Raw genomic sequence first — 21,829 nt, forward strand, 5'->3', positions numbered from 1 at the left:
CTGATTTTGATCAGTGCCATCAACTGTTCCGTCCACCTGCTGAGGAAGAGGTGTGCAGGCTCCTGAGGATGGCCTTTGTGGCCGAGTAGGCCTGAATCTGGAGATTCTGGGCAGAGCTGGACACACAGAGGATCCCATTTGCTGGACTGTTCAGACCTTAGGACATTTTGCCAGAAGTTTCTTCACCATTGGCTTTTCAGATTGCATTTACTGAAAGTTCCTTCCTCTCTTCTACCCAAGACCGTTACTTTGTTTGAATAGAATCCCATTGCATTGGCAGAATGCCGTTGAGAACACCTCAGAGATGCTTTAGAAATAACCTCATCCTTGTCCTTTGCTGCAGGCCCACAATGGACGCTCTACAACTGGCAAATTCGGCTTTTGCAGTTGACCTGTTCAAACAACTGTGTGAAAAGGAGCCAGCGGGCAATGTCCTCTTCTCTCCGATCTGTCTCTCCACCTCTCTGTCACTTGCTCAAGTAGGCACCAAAGGTGACACAGCAAATGAGATTGGACAGGTAAGCTCCATACCTTGTTTCTGCTTTCTGTGGGAACAGACTTACCAGAACACAGAGGCAGTGCCTCAGGAAAATGAATGGGGGCTCTTGGAGAAAATTCCTCAGGATTGAGAAGTATGCCATTTCTTGCATCGTCTTAATCTATCTTTAAGTGTGTCGTTAATCTGTCCTGCGACCCACATTTACAAGTACCATGTTGTGATGGACAACCTGGGGACCTGCTTGCTAGGCAATCACAATATTTACACTAACGAGTAGCCTTTGGGGAGTCTATCTGATACTTTGTGAAAATCAATCAAGATGGTGTTTGTTAAATGTGCCACTGCAGATACCCCGTCCAGTGCGTGTTTATTTATGGCATCATGCTTTACTTTAAGATGCAGGCTCAACTTCATTCTACTCTGTGATATATTCTACCCTATAATATGTCCATATTAGATAAATCGATCTGTGCTTATGTTGGTATAGAAATAACTTAAAATTTTTTCTGCCTTCAAGTAACAGGGATAAAGAAGCAGATGCGTTGTGCTTACTTACGTTCCAGAATACTCCCTGGGGCTTGAGTATCCTATTTAAGAAGAATGCAATGAACTGATGTCGACCCTCCCCCACATATGCATATAGTTATATGTATATGTGTGTGTATTTTACTTTTTTGTTGTTGTTGTTTGAGTTTCTTTTTGGCTATGGCTGACCATCTAGCTTTGTAAAATTCTTAGACCTCCAAATGGAGTGATCTTCTCCATCTTGCTACGTTTCATATTTGCTCACTTACCTTTATTTTAGGTTATCATTCTTTTCAACTGTGATATAATTGACATACAACATATTCGTTCTAGATGTACCATATAATGATTTGATATCTGCACATGTTGGAAATGATCGCCACGATAAGTCTATTGACATCTCTCACTCTACATTGTTACAAATTCTTTTTTCTTGTAGGAGAACTTTTGAGATCTACTCCCTCAGCAACTTTCAAGTATATAATACAGTGTTATTAACTACAGTCCTCATGCTGTACATTACATTCCCATGAATTGTTTCTTTTATGCCTGGAAGTTTTGTCCCCTTTTGGGTCATAGGTGGATGTGCTCCTAATTCCATTCCGTTATCTTCTTAGGTTGATGGTTTTATGTTCAGTAGAATCTTCTTTTCCATCAACTCACAAGCATTTCAAAAATAGGGACCTCTTCTTATATCCATAAATCCCTACAAAGTAAGACCCACAAAGTATTATTTTGGTCAGGATGAACAATTCACACTTGAAATTGAGTGAGGCTTGGAAAAGAAACTTCAGTTGTGGAGAAAAGCTGTCTCTCTCTTCTCCGTCCTTGGTTCCTCACCCCCCACCCCTCCATTCCTACCCCCTTTTACCTTCCTCGTCTCCCACTAGAGAAGGGATGGTAAAGAGACCTTCCTGGTGGTGGGTCTGTTCTCAGTAATAATAATAAAGCTCTTTTCAGTACCTACAATGGTTCCCCCAGTAATTGGTGACCTGGGTTCTTTAATTTTTTGGTCTTTTTACCTGTCATTAGGCAGGAGAGCTACGTACTGCCTTGGATCAGACATCTAACCCTGCAGTACTGAGGCTTTGTGAGTCACAGGCACAATGTGCCCATTTAGTGACATTACCTAGGGTGTGGTGTCAGGGCAGTTATTATGACTTAAGAGTCAGGAAAGAATCACCTTATGCTGACATCGTTTTGGGGCACCATGAAACACAAGAGCTGCTGGGCTATCGGTTGGAATGAAAGAAAAGTTGGGAACAAAATAGAGGGGGACTTCTTCCAGAAGATAGCATCGTGGTTTTAGGTAGCTTAGAATATAACTGTAAGAATAACTACTAACTGACTAGGGAAACAAAGGCAAGAGACACGTAGCTTAAATTAAATTTCCTTACAGCTTGCAGCCCACTGACACCTGAAACCTCCAGAGTGTGACCTTCCTCAGGGACTCATGGCCGCCTCAATGTTTATATGTCATTAAAAACTAAAAGTAACTTTATCTTAATGGCACCTAAGCCCCACAAGGTCCTGAAAGCCTTGCTTCAAAATCCTCAGAAACTTACTTTATCTCTATTCTCCTTCCCACCACAAACTTAAAAGTATACAATCAGTCCTTCACAACCCCAGTGCAGCTCTTTCTGCCCACAGGGCCTGTCCCTGTGCTATATTAAAATTACCTTTTTGCACCAAAAATGTCTCAAGAATTCTTAGCCGTTTGCTCGTGAACCCCACTTCCTAATTTCATCATTAAGGTTTCTTTTCTTTTCTTTTAAAATTATTTTTATTTATTTATTTATTTATTTATTTATTTATTTATTAAAAAAAATTTTTTTAATGTTTATTCATTTTTGAGAGACAGAGAGAGACAGAGCATGAGTGGGGAAGGGGCAGAGAGAGAGGGAGACGCAGAATCCCAAGCAGGCTCCAGGCTCTGAGCTGCCAGCACAGAGCCCGACGCGGGGCTCGAACTCACGAACTGTGAGATCATGACCTGAGCCGAAGTCGGGCGCTCAACCGACTGAGCCACCCGGGCGCCCCTTTTAAATTATTTTTAAATGTTTATTTATTTTGAGAGACAGAGTACAAGCGGGGAGGGACAGAGAGACAGGGAGACAGTGAATCCACAGCAGGCTCCAGGTTCTGAACTGTCACCACAGAGCCGGACGTGGGCCTCGAACTCACGAACCATGGATCGTGACCTGAGCCGAAGTCAGAAGGTTAACCGACTGAGCCACCCAGGCGCCCCTCATCGTTAAGGTTTCGATATGATGTTTTAGATGGTTTCCATATAATGTCTGCAATGATCATAGCAACGCCGAAAAGTAGGTATTCTCAGTCCATTTTACAGAGGGGAAAGGGAAGCTCTGAAGGGCTGGGCAAGATTACGTTTCTGGCGGGTACAGGCTGGGATTCCAAGGCAAGGGTGTCTGACTGTAGCCCACCCAGGGCAGCCACCACTTGTGCTGACTCTACCACCAGTGATGCAGCAGCTCACGGTTAGAGCGACTTGTTGGAGCAACTGATGGGGTCACATAGACCTTGCTAGAGACCCTCTATCCCCGAATCTGACATCTGCCTAGTGATGGTCTCTCTTGGTGTTAATCTCTCTTTGCTTGCGTCTAAACTAGATAGAAGGGGGCGCGTGGGTGGCTCAGTTGCTTGAGTGTCTGACTCTTGATTTCGGCTCAGGTCACCATCTTGCCGTTTGCGGGTTCGAACCCCATGTAGGGCTCTGCACTGACAGCGCTGAATCCCTGCTTGGGATCCTCTCTCCCCCTCTCTCTCTGCCCCTCCCCAACTTGTGCGCACATGCGCGTGCGCGCGCGCTTTCTTTCTCTCTTTCAAAAATAAATAAATAAATAAATACATAAATACGTAAATATCAAAAAAGTAATAAATAAATTGGATAGAAATTATACCCCAGCTTCACTCTTTCCCATGTTTAGAAAGGCCTTGGTCTGAGCCTCAGAGGCATCATTTTGAACAAAGGGCAAAATCCCCCCGATAGTTGAGTAAAGAGAAGAGTATCATTATGGCAGTATTTCTCAGCTGGGGACGGTTCCTCTCCCTCTCATCCCAGGGACATCTGGCAAGGCCTGCAGACATTTCTGGTGTCACAAATGGAGGAAGGAGTGCTACTGGCCGTTAGTCTGCTGCTAAGCATCCTACAGTTCCCAGGACTGCACCCTCACACACCCCCAAGAATTATCCAGCCCCAGATGTCAATGACACTCAGGTTGAGAAGCCTTGCCTTATGAGGACAGTTGAGCAGGAAGATACTGCTCCTCCGAGGCGGCTGACCATGGTCTTGTATCCACTGCAGTGGGAAGAGACAAAGCTTGGCGGATGATGGATTGTTTTCTCTTCACAGGTCCTTCATTTTGGAAACATCAAAGATGTACCCTTTGGATTTCAAACAGTGACATCGGATGTAAACAAACTTAGTTCCTTTTACTCCCTGAAACTGATCAAACGACTCTACGTAGACAAATCTCTGAATCCTTCTACAGTAAGTGGGTTAAAGCAATTCTCACGCTTCGACTCTTTACCAGGAGTGGCATTTTCACGCGGTTACACCCACCACTTTGTTTTCAGCGAAATCCACTTCTAAGATGCTCATTTATGATTTGAAGCTTATTAAAATAAATCAGTCCTGGTGGGGAGTGTGGGGTCTCTTGATCAGATGGGGGGCGCCAAGTGTGGTGTGGCCCAATCTGATGGAGGCTGGCGGGAGGGTGGGAGTGGGGGTGGGAGTGGGGGTGGGGGGGGTGGGGATGGCCCTGAGGCAGAACAAAGAAGATAGAAGTTTATTGATACATCGCCAGGAGGGGCAGACAGGACAGTCAGGGAGAGACTGTCTGCCCTGAGAAAGTAGTGGGGGGCTTAGTTAAGGGGGGAGGTGAGGGGGTAAGGGAATGTATGGAATTCTCCTTTTTTAAGATCTGTGACCATTGGGTCAGCTAGGGTTCTCCTTAAACAGCAGGGCAAATGACCTGGATGAACATTTTGAGTTCTCTAAAGTTCTCCGCCTCATCTGTTTCTGCATACAATATTCTCTTGATGTTTCCCAAATCAATGAGAAAAATAACAACTGTATGAATTAATAGTTTTCATCCGTCACAAATTGGTTTTGTTTGCTTTACTCGGCTGGTCACGTGGGTATCTGTACAAGGTAGCTCTAGGTATTTAATTTTAGCTGTTTCTTGAAGGAATCATCTAAAGTATACTGTAGTATCCTTAGATTTGATCCCAGAGTATATCACAATATTTTTCAAGTCTGTATTTGAAACACGTAGCCAGCATTCTAGACTACCACATAGACGTTCTTTCTCTACTTTAACAATAAAGAATTGATTCAGTTTGTGGTTGCCTGTTCAAAACTGCAAGCTCTCCAAATCTAAAAGGTAGACTGTCGGTTAAATAGCTTACCATAGTTTTACTAACTGCTACTGTAGCTGTCTTTCTGGTTGAGATCTTTTGAAGACATCCATCACTAGATTATTGTTGTGACTTTATTCTTAAAAATTTTTTTTTTAATGTTTATTCATTTTTTTGAGAGGGAGAGAGAGAGACAGAGCACGAGTCAGGGAGGGGCAGAGAGAGAGGGAGACACAGAATCTGAAGCAGGCTCCAGGCTCTGAGCTGAGCTGTCAGCCCAGAGCCTGACTCGGGGCTCAAACTCGCGAACCATGAGATCACGAGCTGAGCCGAAGTCGATGCTTGACCCACTGAGCCACCCAGGCGCCCCATGTTGTAACTTTATTCTTATTGCTTGAAGACATATATACACAGCCTTCTTTTCTGCTAACAATCACCCAGAGAATTAAAAAAAAAAAAAAATACTGAGATGTGAGCTGGGGTCCGAGCATGGAAAGTTTTTTGAAAGCTCCCCACGTGGTCCTTACGAAGATGCTGAATACATTTTGCGCCAGCAGTGAGGACAGTGGAGGTGTCTTTATCTTGGTGAGGCTCTGATGTTTTGGGGTGGCCCCAGTTCTCTCAGTCAAGGGCAACACGCAGTCCCAAGGTTGGGTTGTAGTTCACAGATGCAAAGTGGCTGAGGCTGTCGTTGCTCTGAAGAAATTCAAGGGGCCCCCTGTGCTTAGGACGTTTAATCAGCTATGTGTCATTTGGTGGAACTTCCGTTCAACATTTTGAATTATTTCAACCAAACTTGAGTTTGGAGTTGAAAGAGATTTTTTTCAAAGCCGGTTTAAAGAAATTTTTGAAGTTTAAAGAAATTTTTTCCATCCTTCTGTTGGTTGTACATCACTTGCAAATGCACCAAGAATAGAACAAAGGAGCGCGTGGCCTGAGGGGGGCTGCCTGCCTCACAACTACCTGGATGTTTGTGAAAAGTGCTAATTCCTGGCCTCAGATCACTCAATGGGGATGGGTCTTGGGGTTTGGCATTTTTAACAATAGAACCCCTGCCGCGTTCACTACGGAGCCGTGTTTCAAACTTAAATGTGAGAAGAGTCCCCCGGGAATCTTGTTAAAATGCACATTCTGGTTCAGTAGGTCTGGGGTGGGGCCTGAGAGCCTGCATTTCTTTTTTTTTTTTTTAATTTTTTTTACCGTTTATTTATTTTTGAGAGAGAGACAGAGCAGGGGAGAGGGGCAGAGAGAGAGGGAGACACAGAATCTGAAGTAGCCTCCAGGCTCTGATCTGTCAGCACAGAGTCCCATGCGGGGTTCAAACCCTGGAACCTTGAGATCATGACCTGAACCAAAGTCAGATGTTTAATCAACTGAGCTACCCAGGTGCCCCAAGATTTTGCATTTCTATTAAGATCCCAGGTGATGCTGTGGCTCTTGGTCCTTGAGCTCCACTTTTAGTAGCAAGAAATCTCTAGAGTTGGTATGAATTTCAGTGAGTAAGAGTTTTCTGCTCACAGAGTTCTCTTTTCTGTACATTTCTTCTGTTCTAAGATATCTATATCTATATCTATATCTATATCTATATCTATATCTATATCTGTATAATATACCCTTTAATGTTTCTAAGTTGGAATTCATATTATAACTCTTGTGTAGCGTAATGTTTCTTTCTTTCCTCCAAAGCTGCTACTACACTGAGAGAGGCATTTAATAATAGCTATTGTCTTAGAATTGAAGAAATGAAACACTTTATACGAAGGGCATTTCATTGATTTCCACACGAAGCCTCCATTTATAGTATTTACAGATGCTGAAAGGGTATTCACCCACCTGGACATTTTACAAACCCCAATTTAGTTGGAATCGTGGAAGGGCACGATGGTTTGACTGCAGAGTTCAGGTATTTTGTGATTTTATGAGCTGGACGTTTTTCAGGAGTTCATCAGCTCTACAAAGAGACCCTACGCGAAGGAAATGGAAACCGTTGACTTCAAAGATAAATTGGAAGAGACGAAAAGTCAGATCAACCAGTCCATCAAGGACCTCACCGACGGCAAGTATCTTTTACTTACTTGGACACCGCCTTCTCTTGACTCTTTCTGCTAAGCAGAGGACTGAACATCTGGAGGCTTCCTTGGATGCTTTCAGTAGACAGGCTAAATTCTTGCCCTTGAAATGCCAGACATGTCAACCACGTGACTCCTGGGCATGTCGACACCCTCGTCATCTAAGGCTTGGCAGGAGTTCCTGGTTCTTCAGTTCCGGTCCACTTTGCTGTGCTCCCCAGGGAGCTGCTGGCTGGTCCTCCTGGAGCCCCAGCCCTGCCTCCAACAGAGGGTGGCTTTGGGCCACTCACTGGCCAGTTTCTCGATGCGGAGACGAAGGGCTTGGGCTTTAACTTAATCCCTGCGGCCACCTTCGGCTCAAAAATTCTGCAAATTTTTTGAAGGAAAAAAGGACAAAAGCTCCTAGGCAATCAAACACACGTCCGGAAAAAACAAAGCAAACTGAGGAGGAAACTTGTCCTCAGACCCACCACTCCCAGTGCCGGTCTGCCCTCTGCTAGCCTCAGGGTCTCTTCTGCAGTATCTGCCTGGTCCTGCCCCTGGCTCAGTGCTCTCCTCCTGCACCGACCCTCTCCGCCCCACCCCACCTCCATGGTGAGTCGTCCTCCCCAGATAGGAATTGGAGCTCGGATGAGTCTGAGTGCCGGTCAGTGTCCATGTGTACCTTCCCGGGGACATGTTTGTGTTGTACAGAGTGGACTTGTTGGGACACAGCACTTAAATGTGAAGGACTGACTGTGCAGATGAACCTTTCAGGTCCCACCTGCAGTCCCGGGAAGGTCACGCTTCTCGGCAAGGGAGACACGCTTCCTGTAGGAATGGCCGGAGGGGTCCTGTCGCCCTGTAGGAGTGGCCAGAGGGGTCCTGTCGTGCCGCCGACTCAGGAATGACAGGTTCCACGCTGTAACTGCAGAGTGAGGCCATGGAGAGAACGTGGTCTCAGAGTCATGCAAGACCCAGGTTCAAATCCAGACACTGCCACTTTGCACTGAGTTACTTGGATAGAGAACCTCAGTTTACTGAACTGTAAAATGGGGCATATGTTACTTGGTTAATTTTTACACGGTTGTTGTGAGAATCAGGTTAGACAATATAGGTTAAAGAATAATATAAGATAGCGAAGGTAATATATGGTAGCCATAGCTATGCGTGGACACACGCGCATATTCATACGTATATATGTCCTTGAAATGACCTTTTCATTGCCTTCATGTGTAAAGAAAAAACAGGTCTAAGTAACACCAGGCTGCGCACAAGTTAAAAATTGATAAGCAAAAGCAGCTCCGTTTAAATCGCTGTGTAATTGTTTTGCTTCTAGAATTGCCATATAATCGTATTTTGCTCTCCAAGGGCCTTTATTTTTTTTTTTTTTATTTTTTTTTTTATTTTTTTTTTTTATTTTTTTTTTTTCAACGTTTATTTATTTTTGGGACAGAGAGAGACAGAGCATGAACGGGGGAGGGGCAGAGAGAGAGGGAGACACAGAATCCGAAACAGGCTCCAGGCTCTGAGCCATCAGCCCAGAGCCCGACGCGGGGCTCGAAGTCACGGATCGCGAGATCGTGACCTGGCTGAAGTCGGACGCTTAACCGACTGCGCCACCCAGGCGCCCCTCTCCAAGGGCCTTTAAAAGACCTTCACAAATTTAAGGTTTTTATGGGAGAAGGTAGCTTAGTGAAAAGTCCTCTGAGTTTGGAATCAGAAATTCGAGGTTTCAGTTGAAATGACCACCTGCTGGCTGCCCTTCTTCTCTGGTCCTTAAGTTCCTTCTTTGACACGATTACGGATTCAGCACATCGTGTGATGTTGGGGGGACTGAAAATGCGGGGCTCCTTATTAAAAAAGGTATCACGCATTTTAAGGTGGTGACAGGGGAGCATGAAGCCAGCACAAGGCCCTGCACACACACCGCCACAGGTCCACGAAGCGGGTCCCGAGCGGAGACGTGGCAATCCGAGGGGTTAGGCCAGTGAGAACCCCTTGCTAAACGCGTCGGTACTATTCAAACGCGAGGACTTTGCTCTATCAAGGCATTATCACCGCTGAACTGTTGTGGCTGTTGGGAGCTTGATCTCTGCGGTAATTACAGTGCCGACCTTGACACAAACAGGTGTCTGCAGCAATGTAATCTTTGGGTGGGGGAGGGGAGGGTGGCAAGCTGTTTGGCCAAGAGCGCAGCTTGGTTCTGTGCGGATCTGCTTTCCAGCCGCGGGCACGAGGAAGGCTGCTTGGCCTTTCCGAGTCCCAGGTTCCTCAAGTATAAAATGCGGCGGACGATCCTGGCCTTACAGGATCATTGTGAGGGAATACGCTTGAAAAGGCTAAAATTACACTCGTGCCTTTCCATCCCAGAGCACAGGCTTTGCAGTCCAAGAGACTCATTAGAATCCCGAATCCGTCCTTGCTCGTGTGTCATCTTGGCAAGTGACTTAACAGCACGTCTCAGCGTCCTCATCTGTAAAATGGGGAGAAATACACGATATCGTGCATAGGAAATCTCTAGCACACTGCCCCACACGAGGCATTCAAAAGGGGTAGCTCGTGTTTTTCTTCTTCCTGTTCTTCCTGTTCTTCTCCCTCCCTTCCCCTCTGCTTTCTGCCCGCCCCACCCCTGCCGCCAGATCTCTTCGGTAAGTCTTCTCGCAACAGGATGAAAGGAACCCTTGTGAGGCATTCCGGGCCATCGATCGAACCTCGCGTGGGTGGCTCCAGCCGTGACAAATACCCAGGGAGCAGATGTGGTGTGGATCCCAGATGTGGTGTTGAAGAATAACCCTGTGCAATCTGTGGTTTCCTACAATTGTTTGCAGGCCACTTTGAGAACATTTTGTCTGACAGCAGTGTCAGTGATCAGACCCAAATCCTGGTGGTTAATGCTGCCTACTTCGTTGGAAAGTGGATGAAGAAATTTCCTGAATCCGAAACCAGAGAATGCCCTTTCAGAATCAACAAGGTACGTAAGGCCGCATGTCAAAGGCTTCCAAGTACAGATCTGAAAAATTATGGAAAATTGAGGCACAGGAGGTAGTGTGCCTTTCCTGAGACCAATGGTTGGGAGGGGAGGGGTGGGCAAAGAACCATAATCCCCTCTTGTCATAGTCAGTGAGCACGCCCCCACTGCACCCAGAGGTGTAGTTTTTATATTTAAGAAAGTGTTCATGGGCGGAAGGGAGGGGGAGTGCGGGGGACTCCTTTACTGTCATTAAATCATAAAGCTGGGAGGTGTCAGATCCTGGAGACTCAGACTCTAGAAGAGAGTCACTCAAGATTTGAAATGTCACTGATTTTTCAGCGTGGCCTCTAACCAAGCAGGAAAACACTGCTCCAGGCTGCGTGGGGATACGCCCTCCTTTTGAATGCGGACTTTTCCTTTGTTTCCGTTGCATTACTTTTGTCAGCCTCTGAACTTTTTCACAGGTCTTACTAAATAAACCTTTTCTCCTGTCCCATGGTGTCTTCTTTAAGGGTAGACTAAATTGAGGAAGTTATATTATGAAAGGTGTAAATAGTGCCTGTTCGGACAAGGTGAACACACACACGTTTTTTGGAAGAGTCTGTATTTAGTCCTGTGTTCAGAAGATATGTCTCTCGATTTATATTCTAGAAAATGGAATTATTATATCCATCTTCGGTGCTGATAAATGCAATAGACGACTGTATTTGGTGGCCACAACTGTAGGCAAATTCAGATGACTAGCCGTCTAACGTGATGGAGAGTTTTAGACAAATCTAGAGCGTCTTTGAGAGAAATAAATGGAAGCATTAGCAGTAAATTTCAAAAGTAGTGTGCTTTTCTATCCTAATTCTATTTCTGGTTGTACCTAGAATGGAAGTCTTTAATTATTTATTGACCAAATATTTAGTGAGCAACTACTACGTGATGGGATATATCAAGATCATAAGACATGGTTTCTGCTTTGACTGTAGTCTAGTTAGGGTGAGGGGTGTGTGTGTGTGGGAAACAGTCACATAAACATTTCTAACCTTGTGACAAGTATTGAAATAGAGGTATTACAAAAAGTAAAATTAGTACAGTCTAGCTCTGCTGAGAGGTGTTGGGGGAAATTCAGTTTACTGTTTGAAGATCCCAGATATAGGGGCGCCTGGGTGGCGCAGTCGGTTGAGCGTCCGACTTCAGCCGGGTCACGATCTCGCGGTCCGTGAGTTCGAGCCCCGCATCGGGCTCTGTGCTGATGACTCAGAGCCTGGAGCCTGTTTCAGATTCTGTGTCTTCCTCTCTCTCTGCTCCTCCCCCGTTCATGCTCTGTCTCTCTCTGTCCCAAAAATAAATAAACGTTGAAAAAAAAAAAATTAAAAAAAAAAAAAAAAAAAAGAAGATCCCAGATATAAGTTTTACTGAAATATTATCTCCCAGGCCTGATATGAAGCTTAAAATCTCCCCTAAAAGAGATCCAGTTAACAGGCAAATATCCTGAGGGAGGTAGAGATCGAAATAATAAGCTACAGTAATTTACTGTCAGTCTCTTACTCTTTAGTATGAACTAATTTTCCTTCAGAAAATCAGTCATGTCAGTAGCAGAGGCACAGTCAGATATCAATGGGGACAGAGAGAAGGAAGGGCCTGGGATGCTGCCCAGAGAGAAAAGCCTGGGCACGAAGACCCTTTTGGAGGAGTGTGGAATGCATTGGAACTAGAAGCGACTTAAGAGATAATTTGGTTGCTTAATATTCTCATTTAAGAAATTATGAAATATTTTAAACATGTAGAGTATTCTAGAAAATAATAATAAAACAAACTCCAATGTACTCAACAGTCAGCTTTGTCAATCTTTATATTTTGCTGTATTTATTTTAGATCTTTAAAATTTTTTTTAACGTTTATTTATTATTGAGAGACACGGAGACCCAGAGCATGAGCAGGGGTGGGACAGAGAAAGAGGGAGGCACAGAATCCAAAGCAGGCTCCAGGCTCCCAGCTGTCAGCACAGAGCCCCATGCGGGGCTCGAACTCACAAACCTCGAGATCGTGACCTGAGCCAAAGTCGAAGTCGGACGCTTAACCGACTGAGCCACCCAGGCGCCTCTATTTCAGATCTTTTAAAGAAAAAAAAAAAAAATACAGCAACAATAGCACTTCCCCTGGGTAGCCCCTCCTTCCCTGTCTCAAGGTTCCTCCCCAGAGGTAACGACCCTTCTGAAATGTCCAATTCCCTCCTGCTACTGACAAGGAAACTGAGGTTCAAGAAGTGAAGTGATTCCCTTAAGATCACACCATCTGTTTATGTCACATTTGAGACGGAAACCCCAGGTTCTTATCTCAAATTCAGACTTCTTCACAGCTCAGATCAGAGTAGGCGGCCGTACAGGGAGAGGGGGATTAAAAACAAAGGAGAACAGAGGACCAAACAAATGTGATTTGTGTCTTGCTGTGTGCTGAGTGTTCCCTCATACGTATTCGATCAGCAAACGCTGCCTAAGTAGCTATGTGGTTTGCCCTCAAATTTATTTCCACTCCACCAGGAATAAAGAGCTGGCGATTATGAGCATCTATAAAGACTAAGTCAAAGTCTGCTTCTGTTTTCAGTCTTACTCTCTTATTTTCGATGTTTTGTATAAGCAAGTGCCGTATTACGTATAGTTCCCGAAATATATTGGAATGATAAGGCGTGTGAATGGCTTTTCAAAGGAAGTCATTGCTCGTCCGGGGACAGTCGGTGATGGTCTGGGTCCAGTACAGTTGGGATCCCAGCGGAGGGATGATTACACCACAATGGTCTGAAACTATAACAAGAACAAACGTGCGTGTGTGCGTGTGCGCGTGTGCGTGCGGGTGTGTGTATTTATGCTTGTGTGAACTGAAAAGCAAGTGATCCGAATTTCTTCTCCTCTTACAGACAGACACCAAACCAGTGCAGATGATGAATATGGACGCCACGTTCTGTATGGGCAACATTGATGGTATTAATTGTAAGATCATAGAGCTTCCCTTTCAAAACAAACACCTCAGCCTGCTTATTCTGCTCCCCAAGGATGTGGAGGATGAGTCCACGGGCCTGGAGAAGGTGAGGAGGGAGAGGGGTGTTCAACACAAAGGTGCCACCTGCTGTGACAAGGAGCCGTGTGGAGGGCACTCTGCGTGGCTGTGACGCTGCCCTGCCTTACACATCACTTGCTCAGTCGTCTCCAAGGGTTTCGTGGTCCTTTCTGGGCCTTTGTCTTTAATATGAAAACGGCCAGCATGTATTTGGCACTTGTGACCAGCCAGGAGCTGTGAGGTCCCCATGTACGCCTTCTCCTCAACTTCTTGGGACAGGCCTATCTATTTATTAGAAGCTGTCACGGTGCTCTTGTTGACTGAGGGACCTGAGGCACAGCAGGGGAGGTGACAAGTCTGTGGTCACCTAACTCATCGGTGGCACGTAGAATCAGAATTGGAGCCCGGAAAGTTGGAATCTGTGTTCTTAATCTAGCCCCGAGTGCCTATATATTAGCATCTTGCGTTAGTGTGGTACATCTGTTACAACCGATGAACCAGTTGTCCACACATTATTCATAAAGTCTGCAGCCTGCTTTAGGGTTCACTTTGTGTTGTACCTTCTATGGGTCTGGAAAAGCTCTTTTAATGCGTACACACAGAGGAGATTTTATTATGCTTCATCCTTTATGGAGGTTATTAGAGGCACGAGGTGTAGATAACAGTAGAGGTTCATCTCCTTGTGAAGGATGCTTTTGCTCCCCCTCTGCTCTGGCAGCCCCATCCAGCCACCCAGGGCCACCTGTTCCCCCCTCGGCCCCGTGTTCCCAGCTCCCTAGCTCCCCTCCACCGGGGCCTCGGCCCTTGGCCAGGGAGAAGGACAGGCTCGTTGAGGACCCCAGAGGTCACCTGCTTCATTTCCAGTCATGCCTCGGTTACGCCCTGGCTTTCCAGGGAGTGGTCTCAGTCCATGTCCGTCCTACCTGCTGCTTTAATGGTCATTACGCTTTATCCATCACTGGCCTTCGTTACTCTTTTTCGTTAATGTTTGTTTGTTTATTTATTTATTTATTTATTTATTTATTTATTTATTTATTTATCTAGAGCTCGAGCAGGGGAGGGGCAGAGAGAGAGGGAGACAGAGAATCCCAAGCCCTGATGTGGGGCTGAAACCCATGATCAAACCGTGAGATCGTGACCTGAGCCAAAACCAAGAGTCGGACGCTTAATGGACTGAGCCACCCAGGCATCCCTGGCCTTCATTATTCTTTTATTCACATTCACTGCGCTTTTTCTTTTTCACTCCACTCCATGCCCTATCTCCTCTTCTCTCGCTGTTGTTATTCAGCTGTTTTGCACTTTGCCACTTACGTGAAAGACCCTCATACCATTTTTTTTTTTTTTTCTGATTAAAGTACAGAATGGGAGAAACCAAACTTTTGAGTCTCAGAGAAATTCCAGAACACGCTTTGTGTTCTTCTCCAGGGGCCACCATAATAAGTACCACAAACTGAGTAGCTTAAACAAGAATTTATTCTCTCACAGTTCCAGAGGCTAGAAATCTGAGCTCAGGTGTTGGTTCCTGCTGAGGGTTGTGAAGGAGACTCTGTTCTATGCCTCCCCCCTTAGCTTCTGGAGATTGGCCTCCAATCTTTGGTGTTCCTTGGCTTATACATGTGTCACTTCAATCTCTGCCTCTGTCTTCACGTGGCTTCCCCCCTGTATGCGTGTGTATCTGTGTCCAAAATTTTCCTTTTTATAAGGACACTGGTCATATTAAGTTAGGGCCCATCCTAATGACTTCATCTTAAGTAATGACACCTACAAGCATTCTGTTTCCCCATAAGGCCACCTTCTAAGGCACCGTGGGTTAAGACTTCAATATAAAAATTTAGTTTTTTGCAGGGAGGGGGCACAATTTGACCCATAACACATATATATAATGGAGGAGGGGAAAAAACTTTTTTTTTTCCCCCTTCTGACTAGTCTTTTTGAATTATGAATGATATTCTTCCCTCTCTTCATTCTCAGATAATAAATGGGCAAGAGAATATACCTTTTGGCTGAAAAATTCTAGTTACTTATGGCAATCTTTTGGTTCTAATAATGTGCCATAAATAAAAACAGTAGTCATTGAAAACCAGATTATCATAGATGAACAAGAGAATCCAACGGTACCTTCCCCCACTAAGCACAAAACAAACAGACTTGTGACCAGTCTGTGACCTTGCCATGTTACTGATTTTATGAGTTTCATGTGAATAACTTCAGTGCAAGATTGTCCCATGATAATACGGTCAAGGTACCATCAAACTCAGTTGTATTCTTGTTTCTTCTCCAGCCAGTGAGGGGTTGGGAGGGCAAGGAGCAATTTCAGATTTGCTCAGTGAAGAATTTTGTGACTCAACCATTCCATGTGTCATGGCATAGCTCTCATTTTTAAAATAACCAACTGAAATGGATGCATTCATCACCCCCGGTCTTCGAGAATGACCATAGACAGCTTAACAAAGAGTAACTCATTTTACAAAGAGTAACTTTAGATTTGATTTGAGTTACTTTTGATGCCAGGCCAAGTACCCGAATATTCTGGATTTCCTAGAGGAGAAATTAAAACCAGCATTCAAGCAATAGTATGGATAAAAGCCCTCCTAGTTTTATGTTTATTTTACTCTTATTTATGCAACATCATCGGCCACACATCCATTTCTACTCTATAACTTGAAAGAAATAGCCTGAGACATTTCGGGGCAAGGGGACTGTGGTCGGAGCATGGCGGGGAGGAGAGCAGTGCTGGCTGGCTGGGTGCATCTTTGATACGGGAAACCAGTCCCACACCCAGACCGCAGGGTTGATTCCATTTTCGGTGGTCCGAGGGCACTGCTTCAGCACTGGACTCACGATGGCACTTTCTGTTGCCAATCAAGCAGGATCTTTCACATCTGGGAATAAAATAATAATTTCCTTTCCTTTTGGTCCTTCAGGTTGAACAACAACTCAACTCAGAGACGCTCTTGCAGTGGACTAATCCCAGCACCATGGCCAATGCCAAAGTCAAACTCTCCATTCCAAAATTTAAGGTGGAAAAGATTGTTGATCCCAAAGCTAGTCTGGAAAATCTAGGGCTGAAAAATATCTTTAATGAGAATACATCCGATTTCTCTGGAATGTCAGAGACCAAGGGAGTGGCCCTCTCCAATGTTGTTCACAGAGTGTGCTTAGAAATAACTGAAGATGGTGGGGATTCCATGGAGGTGCCAGGGTCACGAATCCTGCAACACAAGGATGAATTCAATGCCGACCACCCATTTATTTACATCGTCAGGCACAACAAAACGCGAAACATCATTTTCTTTGGCAAGTTCTGTTCCCCTTAAGTGGCAAAAGCCCAGGTTAAGTCTCACCTGACTTTTCTGTAAACTCTGCATCCAAAGAAACACTTTCTAAATACAATAAATTGTTAATATTGCTGGATCTGGAAGCTGCTGGTACTTGACCTGTGTAGCCCTCATACCAATAGACCCTTCTTTTCCAATTCTTTGTTTTGTTCTCCCTTCACCTCCTCCCCATAAGACACAATGCTTTTAATGAAAAGGAGTTACTCTGGAGGAAATCTATGTATTCATTATGTGTCAGCTTATCTCAGGTTGTTGGCAGGAATACAGTCTTTCACAAAGAAAATCCCCGGAAGGGGGATCTGGAGGATTTTAGAGCTTTACCTTCCTTCACTGGGATCAGAATTCTGGGAACACCAGAATGTTCCAGACATTCTTACTTCCCCGAAAGACTAAAGAAACTGGTACACGGGATCCACAAAACTTTCCTAGCCCCGCTGGAACTTGGGCACACGTTCAGGCTACTGTCGGTCCACGGCTCCTTATGCTAAACGGTGGTACCGGTGTTTTCCTCAAACTCTGACTTTTTGGGATTTTAGAAAGCTAACCTGTTGCACATACTATGTGTTTCGGAACTCCACTGATAGAGTCTGGGACAGCACCCTATAAATCAACACCTTAATATTTCTGCCACAACCCATACATATTCACACAAGCTGGATAGACGGACTCTGAGCAGCCCGTAAGTACCAGGTTTTGCCACCAAATGAGTGTGCCAGCAGCTTATGAACAGACTGTGTTTTCAGAACTTTTGGAAACTTTGGAGTGTTGGAGAAGGGATTGCAGACCTATAGCAGCTGAAGTGCAGCACCTCGGTGGGGGAGGCAGGATTTTACTAAAAGCCCACTTTCACTTTAAGCAGGACACCCACCCAGTCACTTGATTGGTGGTTAGACCAGTGACTGGCAGTGAACGCTGAGTCGGCAAGGTCTTGGGTGTCTGACAACCGGGGACCTCAAACCCGAGGGGACTTTTAAGGGAGCCAATGAGAGAGTAAGGAACTTTTCCATTTGTCCGATGTGATAGTGGGAAGGGGAAAGGAGTTAATGCCTTTGGGAAACAGAACTAAAGCAACCCAGTGCTCTCACTGCCGTGACATGCACGTTTCCAGACTGTGGCTTTAGTTACTGTGGATGGCTAGTCAGTAACTTCCATGAACGTAATTTGGGAAGGTGGCCTGTCCAGTAATCTATGCTGCAAATACACGGATTAATTCACTGGCAAGGAGAGCGCATTTACTGAAGGTTTCATGATATTCCTTTGCTCATCTCTTCTCTGGCATTCGTTGTAAATATGTTCAACTTTCTTCTTGCTCCGAAGGTTCAGTATTGAATTTCTTGGATGCTATGGACAATAAAATATTATGGAACTGCGTGTCTTGTTTCTTCCATGACATCAAGTTTCCTATTTTGAAATAGACCTAAGTCAGCGTTTACGAAAGCATTCCTGTATGTGAGTGCTTTTTGAGGGGGCCGATGTAGAATAAAAAGGAATAAGAATAATTACTGTCCTTATTCCTTGTCTTCCTTTCTTCCTGCCCACCAAGCTTGCTTCCTCCCCCCACTCCCTTTCATCGTGGGGGGGTGGGGGTGGGTGTGGGGTTAGGGTTAGGGTTAACTCCCTCTTCAGCCAGGGGAGATCTGGGATGCATTTCCGTGGCATGAAAGTGTGCAATGACATGAGAGGCACAGGACAGGAACAGGACACAGAGCTTTTCTCCTGCAGTTTGTACTGCAGGCCCAGCCCCAAAATCTAATTTTATTTTTTTCTCTCTCTTTTTTTAATGTCTATTTATTTATTTTGAGAGAGAGAGAGAGAGAGAGAGAGAGAGAGAGATCTGAGAGCACTCACGTGCATGGGGAAGGGGCAGAGAGAGAGGGTCCCAAGTGGAACCCACACTCAGTGCAGAGCCCGACACGGGGCTCAATCCCACAAACCGTGAGATCATGACCTGAGCCAAAATCAAGAGTTGGACGCTTTACTGACTGAGCCACCCAGGTGCCCGCTCAAAATCTAGTTTTATTAAGTAAGGTGTATATACTCAAAATATTTGCTATTAAGTACATGTTTCTCAAGGTACATTTGTTTTCAATCAGTTACAGTATCCCTGAACCTAACGTCCGACATAGTCCTTTTCCTGTCCTTGTGCTGTGCCCACATAGAATGTGTCCTCTCCTGCAGGAATGGTTGAGCACAAAAAGTGGAAAATGCTCCCCATTCCCTCCAAAAGAAAGAGCCATTTGTGCAGGCTTGCTGGGGCGGGGGGTGGGGGGTGGGGGGTGGGGGTGGGGTGGGTGGTCCAAACCAGGTTTTGCCACTCTTGGCTCATTACCCCCTCTAGGCTATGAAACAGAAAGTATGGGTTAATGCAGAAAGGTGTAGTGAGTATTTAGAGGAGGGAAGGGATTAATGCCTCTTTAAGCCAAGTGTTCAGGGAGCTTGAAATGTCTCTTGGAATTTGGAAAGCACCAAAACTTCGGATTTACTCTTGCCTGGGATGCTCTAATCCGGTGGTTTTCAACCAGGGGCAGTTCTGTCCCCTAGGGACATTTTGTTGTCACAACTAGGGTGGGGTGCTGCTGGCATCTAGTGGGTAAAGGCCAAGAATTCTCAATATTCTACCATGCCCAGAACATCCCAGAGCAGAGAATGGCCAACACTGAGCACTGCTGAGGGTGAGGAAGCTGGGACCCTATCTAAAGAACAGATGCTGGGGAGGGGTCCCCCGGGCAGAGCAGGGTAAAGGGGGTGCAGGGGGCATGCAGAGAGGGTGCCTGCTGTCAGCGGCAGTGACACGTGCAGGGGGCCACGCTGGAGTATTTTAAGACTGCTCAAAGGTCTGCCCAGTGAAGGTGTGCGTTCTCCCGGGAGCCCACGGGAGCGTCCTGTGAGAAAGAGGCACCTCTCGCCCTAGAGTCCAATTGCACCAGTGAGGCGAGGTCCTTCCCTTCTCCCCTTCCCTCTCCTTCTTCCCCTCGCCCCACAAGTTGCATATTATAAGGAGCAGCAGAAGAGCAGGGTGGGTAAGTGGGGGGGGGGATGCCTCCCTCCACTTCCGTCCTCTGTGGGTTAGTGAGCCCCAACAGACCCCAAGCTGTGATGGATGGAGAATCTGAAGTTCTGATTTAGCAGAATTCTGGGCTTTTTCACTTCTGAAAATGTCTTTATTAATACATGAAAGTGACCGGAGAGGCATCAGTCTAGGGCATTTGGTTTAGGGGGTGCGAAGGACGATGGAGCAGCGTGGACTTGAGAAGGCATCAGAAGGGAAGCAGTAAGTGCCTGGTTCACCAATAAACCCGTTACGGGTATATTACCTCATTTAATCATGGCAACAGACGTATGAGGAGGAAACCACAATCCTGTCTCATAAGTGAGGATACTGAGACACGGAATGGGTACATCACCAGGGCAAGGGCACAGAGCTGATGAGAGCTGATGGCCAGATTGGAACTCCTGCAGACTGAGTTCAGAGCCAGGGCTCTGACCTCGCTGCCACCAACTTCCGCCTGGCATTGGCCCCTGGCGAGCGGCCACTGCAGGTGCCTGGGAGAATTCCTCCCTCCTCTGGACCTTCTCTATTTTGGAGTTCCCCGAGGTTTTTCTCTTCCTGCCAGGTTTTGCTGTCAGCTCAAATGTGCCCAGGTGTAACCAGCTCAGTTGGGTACATTGATAGAACATCCTCTACGGGCCAGGTGTTGTATGCGAAAGTCTTTATGGATGTTACTCATTTGCGTATTCTTACAATAACCCTAGAGTCAGGCGCGATGCCCATATATTTCAGGAGGAGATATGGGCTTACAGGAATTGGGCAAAGCATCCAAATCGGTGATTGGCAGAGTATGTGTGCAGCTCAGTCTGACCCCAGAGCCTACGGTCCTTCCGCGGTGACTTACGGTCCTTGGACCATGTGGGGCCATGTGGGGCTCAAACTTATGAACTGTGAGATCATGACCTGAGCCAAAGTCAGATGCTCAACCGACTGAGCCCCCCAGGTGCACCACAAAATTTCATTTTTAACATAAATCGAACAAGATCGGCCCTTGAAGCAAATTTAATGGAATTCATCAAGTAAGAATTGTTAATGGAATCAAATGCACTGAGGTTAATAGTATGGGTTCTGAGTCCAAGAGTGAGGGTGTCCATCTTCATAACACAATCTAGCAGCCACATGCGCTCAGCAAGTTTCTTCCGTGTCTCTAAAGCCTCAATTCCTTTAGCCGGTCCTCAGGACTGTTGTGGAAGCTGAATTAAAATACATGTTATGCTTAGCACAGTACCCAGCTCCTAACTGGCAGTGGGGTTGATAAAAGTAAGAGTTGAAAAAATGCTCATTAATAATAATTATTTAATAATAATGGTACTAGTAATAATATACTAGCACTATTTATAAAATATTACTATTATAATTACAGTAATAATTATAATGTAATTATACTTTTTTATACATTTAATTATACATTATTATACATTATATACATGTATATATATAATATATACATTATTATAACTCATTTGCATGAGTTAGTGCAAAGCCATCCAGAGGGAGCCTGCCCCAGTGCGTTCCTCCAGTGAGGAACCTGGAGAACGACTTTGGAAAACTGGCTGAATATTTGCATATGGGTCAGTAATTCCATTTCCCAAGTATGTGTGTGTATAAATATATACAAGTTATATATATATTTTTTTTGAGAGAGAGAGAGAGAGCATGCCCCCTCCCTGTGGGGGGCACACAGGGAGAGGGAGAGAGGGAATCCCAAGCAGGATCCACTTGGGAGACGGTGTGGAGTCTGATGCAGGGCTCGATCCCACAACCGTGAGATCATGACTTGAGCAGAAATCAAGAGTTGGATGCTTACTCAACTGAGCCACCAGGGGCCCCTGTAAGTTATATTTGTATGTGCCCTTCTTATACACGGCCATTGCAAGGCAGCTCTGGGTCAGCCCCGCAGCCCTGGACACAGATATCATCAGGCCACCTGGTGCCAGGACCCCCCATCCAGCCAGTTTCAATCTGGACTCTTGC

At 45.5% G+C, this 21,829-nt stretch overlaps 1 protein-coding gene across 1 annotated transcript; it reads left to right on the top strand.

Annotated features, from left to right (window-relative positions):
• Positions 1–343: 343 nt before the first annotated feature.
• SERPINB5 (serpin family B member 5) lies at positions 344–16,882 on the top strand. Its single transcript, XM_025931351.2, has 6 exons — positions 344–518; positions 4,398–4,535; positions 7,343–7,460; positions 10,284–10,426; positions 13,329–13,496; positions 16,393–16,882. Exons 1-6 carry the CDS (start codon positions 351–353, stop codon positions 16,783–16,785), a joined length of 1,128 nt encoding a protein of 375 aa, XP_025787136.1. The 5' UTR covers positions 344–350; the 3' UTR covers positions 16,786–16,882.
• The last annotated feature ends 4,947 nt before the right edge of the window (positions 16,883–21,829 follow it).

Source organism: Puma concolor, chromosome D3 (assembly GCF_028749965.1).
Source record: "Puma concolor isolate L17-30 chromosome D3, mPumCon1.1.hap2, whole genome shotgun sequence".
Lineage (NCBI taxonomy): Eukaryota > Metazoa > Chordata > Mammalia > Carnivora > Felidae > Puma > Puma concolor.

What these genes read in the sequence shown, in the direction of transcription:
- SERPINB5 (XM_025931351.2), top strand. Translation starts at nt 351, where the DNA reads ATGGACGCTCTACAACTGGCAAATTCGGCTTTTGCAGTTGACCTGTTC. An exon ending in CAGCAAATGAGATTGGACAG is followed by an intron (nt 519 to 4,397) that starts GTAAGCTCCATA and finishes TTCTCTTCACAG; the next exon opens with GTCCTTCATTTTGGAAACAT. An exon ending in CATCAAGGACCTCACCGACG is followed by an intron (nt 7,461 to 10,283) that starts GCAAGTATCTTT and finishes AATTGTTTGCAG; the next exon opens with GCCACTTTGAGAACATTTTG.